We start from the raw sequence: 10,275 nt of genomic DNA on the forward strand, positions 1-10,275 counted from the left end.
CAATATTCAGATCAATGAGCTCAGCAAAAAATTCTGCCCTGAGGCTTGCCCAGCCCTCTTGCCTATCGATTTCATGAACAATATCTTCATCATCTTCAATTCTGACATACTCTCCTTTGAAATCATCATACCGCAATAGTGAAACCTCTTGCTCTGGACCCCAAAACACAGTTTCCCCAATTTTCTCCACCAATTTCCTCACCGCCTTCTCTTCCATCAACTGTAGCTCATTGGGATCAATCTCTGCACAATCAACCTCCCATTTCACAATTGTGTCTTTCTCGATGTCCTGAATGCTACCATGAACTAATTTTGTCGTCGATGGAAAGAAATTGATTGCAAATTTGAAGGTTTCAGCAGCATCCCCTCTGTTATAGGCGGGCATGTGAGACAGAGCAAAGAAGGCCTTAAATTGCATTGACAAATGGGCGGGAGGGAGGCACATTACTTGTTCGAAGCTGAATCTGGCGGCTCCCTCTCGACCTGACCATGGGCTCCTCTCACCGCGCCGCCCACTCTCACCTTCTATCGATTTTAACAAGCAAAACAGAGAGCTTAGATCTACAAACAGGTGGAGGGGATTGGGACTAGAGTATCGAATTCACTCACCACCATGGCCGCCGCCACCGAAAGGGGGCTCCGCCACCGCCGAGAAAGAGGGCTCCTCCGCCGCTGCTGCCGCCGCCGCCGGAGCTGAAGAATGGAGCGCGAGCAGTTTGGGACAGTTCAGGTCGGGCGGGTGGAGCGCGGGCAGTTTGACGGGATGCGGTGCTAATTAATTTGGGTGCAAATTAGTTAGGACATGTCTTAACGCAAATTGGACTAGTTGACTAAGGTTTTAACGCCTGTGTGGTGTGGGCTATTTACACGCTTTGATCCATCTCACGTGAGTTATTATGTCGAAAAACGTCACACTCCTTCCAATTCGATGGAAAGAAGTCGCATCTGAGCTATTAGCCCTTCAAGTCCAAGCAAAAAACCGGCCACAACCACACCCAGCCGCTCGGCAGACTGAAACTAAAGAATTCCGCGTTCGTTTGGGTCGACACATTGGAGTTGCCCTCATAAGAGATGCGGCGTCCGGTGTCCCAGTCAATGGTGATGGGATAAGGCGAAGGCAAAGTGGACCCACTGCGAACGATTTCCTTTCTCCTTCATAAATTCAGAACCATATCTGGGTCACTGGTTGATACCCCTTACCCACCAGGCCACCACCACCAGCTCGTGCTTTACTTGGCCTTCTTTCCTGTAAGGTTGCCGGCTCCTCCACTCGACCGGCATGAGGACGCTCAGGGAGGTCCAAGAAGTTGGTGTCCTTCATCAGACAGCTCAACGCAGGTAACTAAACTTGCATTACCTTGTACTCCGTATTTTATAATCATATATCGGAGTTGCATTCGATTTCCAGCCCGCACGCACAACACTTAGCCTTTGAACCCACGCTTTAATCCCCGCTTCATTCTTCCCTACTACGTGCTTGCTCTATCTCTAGATCTCCTTCCGATCAAGCTACATGGCCTAGCTCGCAAACGCCACCAGATCTTGTCGCCGTTATGCTGTATTCGCCGGAAATGGCCGCCCGCTAGCTAGGCCTGTCTAACGGAGACGAGGAGCACAACACAAGGGGAGTTGCCGGCCTCAGCTTCCCGGCTTCCCACAACAAACTTGTTTAATTTCTTCCATTTCAATCCCGTAGCATCTATCTATCTGTCCTGGTAGAGTGTGATCCTAGTCCTAGCTAGTTTATTCAAGAGAAAATATAGCTAGGACGGGGAGGAGACAGAGATATAACGAAAGGAGTGTAAGAGCAAGTACAATAAGGTACAGTCAGCATGCTGTAAGGATTAAAATATTATATTTTTATTAAGTTAGATGATAGAGAAGATGAGACAGAAGGAAAGCGGGCTCTTCGTGAAAAGCCGGCTCTAGCACGTGTTCCTAGATGCTTGGTCAGAATCAAAGGTGCATCATATATGATAAAAGTAGTATTTTTTATAGCTAACTATTGTACAAGCTAGCTATAAGACTGTTTATAGCCAGCAGTTGACTATACTATTAACCATGCTTTAATGGGAGATTAATTGTGGGACAAAGCATTCGAGAAAATAGTGCTGTCTCTTTCTTTTCAAGACTGACAGAGTCGTCGTGTGTCTGTTCCAATTAGACTGGCTGTCGGGCAGTCTGGCCGACGTTGGCGTGGAGAGGAAAGCACATGTGCTGTCTCCTTCTTTTCAAGACTAAAAGCAACATGCGACTAAAAATTACAAACAATGAATTGAGCCGAAGTCCTGTCACTTTTTCGTCCCTCTTTTGTCATGAGCCGAACAAAGATTCTAGTAGTACAAGTCTTGGTTCCAAGGTCCTATAGACCAACACATCAAAACAGCAAACATCGAAAAGATCCAACCTAAAAACACATGAACGTAGACGAACTACGATAAAATCCAAACAAATCGACCACATACAGATCCACTGAAAGACACACCTCCACACGTTCACCCATGATGCTAGACGCACCACCGGGGTGGGGGCTAGGAAGGATGAACCTTATTTCATTTTCAGGAAGCCATCATCATTTCGCCTCTATCAAATCTCGAAGAAACATATAAAAACGAAGCCCTTCCACCGGCAAGGGCTGGGATCCAGCGCACCACCATGGTCCTAAGGCTAACAGAGACGAGATGGACTTGCGTCGGCATAGGCGCCATTGAGACGCAGAGGAACCCCAAATTTGTTTGGGAAAGGCGACGACTTAAGCTTTATTTATTAGGTTATAAACTCATATTGTATAAAAAATGTGATGTTACAGTAACTAGCAAAGTTACTCAAATTAGCCCTCCTCTCGTCACCTCATTACCGTGGGAATTTGCGTCGGTTACCATGGTCCATAGGCAGCACTATATGCACCTAATCTAGGTTACATGATATGACCTGACCATGTGCAACTAGAAATGAGAGGGGATAGGATATCTATGGTGGCCGGTGTACAATCAAAAAAGTCATCTGACCTCATCATGTATAAGCAGATGTGGGGCAAGATTCCCACGCCTTCTCTTTTTGAGATGACTGTGTGTTTTATCTAGTCCAATTCCGTCCCTCCCTCCTGTTTCAAATAATGGATCTGCTAGTTGACCATTGGGTGGGGTCTGCTATTAGCTATATTGAGCATACGATTAAACTTTCGCATGTTGTTAATACCATATGTTTTTGTAAGAAAACTTTGTACATTGTTAACTGTCTGTTGGATAAATTCAAATTCAGGCAATTCCGTTATGACAATAAATAGTAAAAAAATACTTTATGCCTCGTTAACGATTTTATGGGTTAAATTGTTGGAAATATAAATTTAAGTTATTCTATTAATACAATAAAATGAAAAGAGACAATTTAGAAATAGACAATCCGTACCACTTAAGATTGATGAGCTGTTAAAAAAAGAAGATTTAAAAATAGTCAATCAGTGCCACTTCTCCGTTCTGGTTTACAAGTCTTCCATCTATGTTAGGTAAAAAAAATAGCCATAAATTTAACTAACAAAATATAGCATGTATGTAAAAGAATTTATATCATTAGAGAAAGTTATTATGTTTGATACATGAACCTGAAATTTTATAAACTAAACATACGGTAAAAAATTGACACGAACACCAACGGGGTTACTTAACCCAGACAAAGGGAATACTTAAGATTGACAAATAATTAAGAAGGGAAGTTTCTTTGAGAATGACGTTTTGTCTCTCAGCCTTCATGAAGGTGTAATTTTTGAAAAACTCAAAATTCAAATTTTTTGTTTTCAAAAAATATGATTTTTTTGTACAACTAAACAAGATATGATGCATATGTGTACAAAATTTCAGGAAGAAATATATGAAATGCGACCTGTTCAAAAACGACAAATTCAGGGTCTGATAGGCAAATTCATGGTCACATAGAATGAATAGTATTATGTGTTAAAAAGCCTCATATTTATCTTTCTTGCTCAGCCCTCATTTCAATGCACTTCATCCTTCAAATTTCAACACTGATGCATTATGCCTTCATCTATCTCTTTATTATTTTTATTTTTTTTAAATGTAAAGATATGATTTTTCACAAATACTGAATTTTGCATTTCAAGGCGTCCATGGAGCTCGGTCTTCAAAAGCAATTTCCGAGTTCTTCCCAAATACATTCGCATATTTACTACTCCCTTCATGAAGCTCGGTCTTCAAATATACTCCCTTCATGGCGTCCATGGAGCTCGATCTTCAAATATACTCGTTCCTAAAAGTAAATATTTTTAGATAACTACATGTGACCCGAGAAATATTATATATACATTTAATTTGTTCCAAAAATGTGACCCGAGAAAACTGCAGAAAATCTCAGTTAACTGAGAACTAACAAATCTCTAAAATTTAAATGAACCCGTACACTGTCTAGAGGCCTTTATTTTTGGTGTCTGGAATCCTTGGCATCTTTGAGACTATGTAAATGTCGTAGATTGCTTTTCATCTCGCATACTAATGAGACTATTGGTCTCTCATATTGTCCTTCAGTGGACCACTATTGGTCTCTCATATTGTCCTTGCAGTAATTCAATTTAGTGTTTAATTATTACATCAGCTCACTATCACCTGCCCATCAATTCCTCAATGAGTGGGAGCTTAAGTGCATGGTGATGGCCAGCTTCTCCCTGCAAGTCTTCATCCTCTTCTTCTCCGGCTTCCGCAAGCGATACTGTTCCCGAGTACTCAGCGTGCTGCTGTGGCTCGCCTACCTATCAGCCGACTCCCTCGCCGTCTACATCCTGGGCCGCCTCACCCTCCGGGGTGGGGGCGGCGGCAGCAACAACCACCTGGCCCTCTTCTGGGCGCCATTCCTACTGCTCCATCTCGGCGGGCAAGAGACCATGACAGCCTTCTCCATGGAGGACAACGCATTGTGGAAGCGCCACCTTCTCAGCCTCGTCACCCAGGTACCCATGGCCACCTACGTCGTCACCAAGCAGCTCAGCGGAGATAATAATGAGCGATGGCTCGTGCTGCCCATGGTGCTCGTGTTCGTTGCCGGGACGGGGAAGTACGCTGAAAGGATCTGGACACTCAGGAGAGCTGGCTCAGTGGCGCCTGGAACAAGCCGCTCTACTTCAAAACTCGTTGCGCGTGCGTCCAACCATGCTGTCTGGGACACGCCGGGGTACTACGGTCAGCTGTGCTTTGTGATTTCCAAGAAGCAGGAGAGGAATTTCGAGGTCATCCTGGATGTGGCGGCTCAGGCCTTCAAACTGAGCCTCCACTTTCTGATGGACATGACCCCTTCAATCTCTCTGATTCCTCAAGATATCAAGGACATCAAGCAGGCGGTAGAGGTATTCCAATCATCGGAGGAGAGAGTCCACATGGCGTACAAGCTGGCTGAGATCAACCTCTCCTTGATCTATGACTACTTGTACACAAAGTTTGGCGCGCGCCATTTCCACATGCTCCCATTCTGTAACATCTTCCACCGGATCATCGCTCTTGCCTTACCATCGGTGGCGCTTGGGTTGTTCGTGAGGGGAATGATGACCGGTGGTAATGTCCATGACACAACTGACGTCATCATATCTTACGTGCTGCTTGTCGGCGCCGTCATATTGGAGACATGCTCAATCTTCATGTCATTTATCTCTTCATGTTGGGCATACAAGACCATCATTTCGTTGTCGCTAACGTGCCCGCTATGCCGAGATATTCCTGGTGCTATCACAGGATTGCTCTACGTAGCCAGGCGTCTCCATCCCGGAAACAAAGGAGAGTGGTCGGCAAAAATGGCACAATACAACATGATCCGAGGATGCATCAAGGAGAAACAAGATACTGGCTTGTTGCGGAGGGCCATGCGTTGGGTTGGTATCATCGGTGTTCCCCGGGAGATCACACATATCGGCGTCTCTCCCGAGCTCAAGAAGCTCATCCTTGATAAATTGCTTGACATAGCTTCCACCCCACACATCAACGAATGGGACATTGGCGTTGGCAAATTCCGGGGCCAGTGGGCGCAATGGGTGGCTGAAGCGAAGCAAGACGGTGCAAACCATCATCAGGTATTCCAGATCTGTAACATCCAAGGTTTGGAGTTCGTGTCGAGTGTGCTTCTCTGGCACATTGTGACGGACATATGCTTGCTCGCCACGGACGATGTTGCGGTAGACGGCGACGAGGAGCACTTAGAAGACGGCGGTGATTCTTCATCCCACGAGGAGGAGCACTTAGAAGACGGCGGTTCATCTCATCATGAGGATGTAGAAGGAAGCTTGTCGGAGCTGAGAGAGTCTATTAAAGAGCTGTCAAACTACGTCATGTACCTCGTTGCAGACTGCGGCGCCATGGCCGGAAGTGAAGGTCATTACGTGGTGACTAGGGGCCAGAAAGAGGTGTCACGCTGGATGCTTGAGAAGGAGAAGCGCGGAGGAGGAGGATCTGATGATCGGAAGAAAGTGATCGAGGAGATTCGTGATGAGGACAGCTCCTTTTTCCATGAAAACTACTACCCCGTGCTTGATCGAGCTCGCCGGGTGGCCTCGGACCTTCTTAAGGTTGGAGAAGCGGGCGATCGTTGGGAGCTCATCTCCGCGGTGTGGTTAGAGATGCTTTGTTACGTTGCGTACAACTGTGGGGCTGCGTTCCACGCCAAGCATCTGGCCACCGGTGGCGAGTTTGTGACGCATATCAAGATGCTCCTGTTTATGGTAGGCGTGCCTTTTATGAGGGATGTGAAAGTATCCTTGTTTCCTGAAGCAGGGAATATATATTCGTAACATTTTTTTCTGTGATTTTTTGACTTTCCTATTTGATCTTTACCCAGCCTATGTTTGGATTGTACGAGTTAATTTACTATGTTTGGATTGTACTCCGTATGAGTTAATTTATTATGTTTGGATTGTACGAGTATTTTTCTGTGATTTTTTGAATTTCCTATTTGAAAGTATCCTTTTATGAGGGATGTGAAAGTATCCTTGTCTCCATATGTTTGGATAACTGGATTGTACGAGTTAATTTCCTATTTGAACTTTTACCCTTCGGATTCCATATGTTTTGATTGTATGTATTCGAATTATAAGATCTATAAACGTTCTTATATTTCATTACGAGGGAGTGCGTAATTGTGTCTTCAAATCAGTGGCTCGATCTTATGATGAACGGGGTGCAATTTAAGCCCTGTTCGGATTCATACCACTAATTTTAGTCCTTAGATGATCCAAACAGATGAATTAACAGGAAGACTAATTGTTAGTCAAGGGAAGGACTAAGGCCCTATTTGGATCCATATACTATATGACTAATCTTTCTAGGATTAGAGACCTCACAAACAATTGAGGTCTTCAATTGGAATTTGGTCATTCAATTTTGATTGGGTCAACAATTTCTCAAACCCTCACATTTAATTTTCTTTTATACAATACACTCTTTCTAGGATTAGAGACCTCACAATCAATTGAGGTCTCCAATTAGAAGTTGGTCATTCGATTTTGACCGGGTCAACAATTTCTCAAACCCTCTCATTTATTTTTTATACAATACACTAATCTAACTAATTTCTAAATAATCATAATTAATTGAGGCTTCAATATAGACTTTGGTCATCTGATTTTGACTGGGTCAACTATTTCTCATGGAACATTCCTCTTTAATTATTTGAGTCCTCTATGCTCTTTGATTTTAAAGCTTTTACATTCGATTGAGTTATTCAAATTTGGATTTTATTTATGATTTTGATAGGGCCAACGATTTTTCAAATCAATCGACAACAACTAACCTATAAAAAGTATCAACCCTCACAGACTCCTATCACCCATAAAAAAGCGTCACCATGTGATACTATAGCACAAATATAGTACATGCAACCAACGCTGAAAAAATATCCCCACATAAATATGGGTTGATTAACGGATAACACAGAATCACACCGCGAAAGACCCACCAAATAACCGCATTATAAATAAACGTAAAACACGCTACATCGTTTCCCCCAGTAGTGAAACTAAATACTCCTTCAGTTTCAAACTATAAGGATTATTAGTTTTTTGGAAAGTCAATTTTCTTTAATTTTAACCAAGTTCAAAGCCAAAAATATCAACATCCACAATAGTAAACAAAAAATGTGAAAATCCATTTCATGATGAATCTAATAACACTGATTTGATATTATGAATTTTTATATGTTTCTCTAAAATTTTATCAAACTTAAAGAGGTTTAACTTTTCAAAAAAGTAATACACTACCATATATTTTGAAATAGAATGAATAAAGAAATTTAAGAATCTCAACAAATTCAATGGCGCAACAAAGTCACGCGCAACCCTTCTATTATAGGACTAACTGTTAGCTCACTAATTTCCAATGTTTAAAGTAGCCGGCTATAGCACCACTATAGCCCCGCTATAGCCTCTAGAGCTCTCCCGCTAAAGCTATGCACTTTTAGTGATAAATTGAAGATGAGGCTAATAGCCCGCTATTTCCTGCTATAGCGTTTAATTTGGAATCATTTAGCCCGCTAAGCCGCTATACAAAACCATAATTTTGCATTATCATTTGTTCTTGTCCATGATATATACGATGCATTAATGTGAAGTTTGGTTCTTGAATTAGGATGCTTCCTGGTACTCGTGTTTCGATGTGCGAACATGTGTATATGTAAAGTATATGCAATATATCATATGTGGTGCCTGATTATCTGATTATATACTTATTGTTTCAATCATTCATGATTTAAGAGAAACACTAAATGAGGCTTAGCTCCGCTATAGCCTGTCATAGCTTTTAGTCGAGCCGTCGCTAAATGGCATAGCCTGCTACTTAAAACACCGCTAATTTCACTTCTTGAAGGATCCAAATAGATGCACTAATAGGAGGATAAATTGTTGGTCCGCTTCATAAGAGGAACTCTGCGACTCCCTAGGGTTCCCTCCTCCCCCCCCCCCCCCGCCGCCAGCATCCCTAGGCCCCCACCGCCGCCCGCCGTCCCCGCCCCCCTCCCCCCTCCCCCTCCCGGATCCGCCCCGGGCCGCCTCCCCGGGAGGTGGCCGGGGCGGCGCGAGCCCCACCCCTCTTCGGCCTCCCTCCTCCTCCTTCCCTCACTTCCGCCGCTGACGGCCGCCCCCGACGCTTGGTCCGGTGGTGTTCGCGGCAGCGGGACTGCCTGTCCCCGCGCGCGCGGCTCCCTGCTCGAGGCATGGGGGCGGCGGCGGTGCTCCTCGGCTCGACGATGGTCCGGCGACCCGGCAGCAGTGGCCGGCGACGCGCGACGTGGTGGTATTGCCCCTTGGCGATGAGACGGCGTGGTACGCAGGTTGGCCGGTGGCGCGCCCCCGGCCCAGATTTGGGCCCTGTGGGCCCCATCTGGGTCCTAGCGGGCCGGCTCCCAGCGTGGTTTCATCGTCGTCTGTGTGGTGAGGAGGAGGAGCAGCAAGGAAGGGGCCCGATGAAGCCGAAGGAGCGCCTGGTGCAGCGCGATGGCGGGAGCTTTACGGGCGTGGAGAGCCTGGCCGGGCCTGTGGGCCCATGGGCCTGGTATGCTCCTGCTATTGTCCCCGGTCGGCTACCGTCGTCGACGGTGGAGGTTGTACCCTCCCGCGTGCCGACGATGTTGTGGCCCCTAGTCCCGGATCCTATTCCCCGTTGTGCAGGCCTCACTTCATGGTGCCGTGGTGAGACAGCGTGGAGGCTTCATGACTGCGGTGGCGCAAGATGGTGGTTGGTTTGGTGGCAGGCTCTGGAGCATCCGAGGTGAAGCTTGGGATCGGGGGAAACCCCTGTCGGCCTGGCCGACACCGACGCGGCAACGCCTGTGGCTGCCGCTGGACCTTCCTGGAGGGTGTCGGGGGCAACCCTTCCTCTTGCCTCGCCACGTACCGCGGAAACCCTTGGCAGCAGCGTCGTCATCGTCGCGGTCCTTCTTGGAGGTGTTGATTGGTACCGGTGCTTCGGAGCCTTGGAGCTTGGTGGGAGATCTTCGGTGGGCACAGTGGTGGTGAAGCGTCTTCGTTTCCGTCCATCCGCCGTTGTCGGCATTTTTCTCTTGTTGTTTCTCTTTCGTTTCTTTTGGGTGTGATTGTGCTGCTTCCGCCCCAGCACCTGCTGTTGACTGTATCGGTTGGTTGATTTGTAATACAAAGCGGGGGGAACCCTTTTTCGGATAAGAGGAACTCTAGGAAATTCTCTAAATTCTGTTTTTTAGAGTCTATATTATTTTTCTGAATATGTTTCAGATTGAAATGCAGTCCAATAATATACTTGCTGTCCATCTTCAGTT

The 10,275-nt window shown here is 45.6% G+C and overlaps 1 protein-coding gene across 1 annotated transcript; it reads left to right on the forward strand.

Annotated features, from left to right (window-relative positions):
- The first annotated feature begins 1,133 nt into the window (after positions 1-1,133).
- Positions 1,134-7,040, forward strand: LOC123405957. Its single transcript, XM_045099465.1, has 2 exons — positions 1,134-1,338; positions 4,606-7,040. The coding sequence occupies exons 1-2, from the start codon at positions 1,280-1,282 to the stop codon at positions 6,779-6,781; spliced, it is 2,235 nt and encodes a 744-aa protein (XP_044955400.1). The 5' UTR covers positions 1,134-1,279; the 3' UTR covers positions 6,782-7,040.
- Positions 7,041-10,275: the final 3,235 nt, after the last annotated feature.

The sequence above is a fragment of the Hordeum vulgare genome, chromosome 6H, assembly GCF_904849725.1.
Source record: "Hordeum vulgare subsp. vulgare chromosome 6H, MorexV3_pseudomolecules_assembly, whole genome shotgun sequence".
Classification (NCBI taxonomy): Eukaryota; Viridiplantae; Streptophyta; class Magnoliopsida; order Poales; family Poaceae; genus Hordeum; species Hordeum vulgare.

Bases quoted from the DNA above. Each gene is read 5' to 3' on its own strand.
- LOC123405957 (XM_045099465.1), top strand. From the start codon at position 1,280: ATGAGGACGCTCAGGGAGGTCCAAGAAGTTGGTGTCCTTCATCAGACA. The intron at 1,339-4,605 runs GTAACTAAACTT...TTATTACATCAG, and splicing joins CATCAGACAGCTCAACGCAG to CTCACTATCACCTGCCCATC.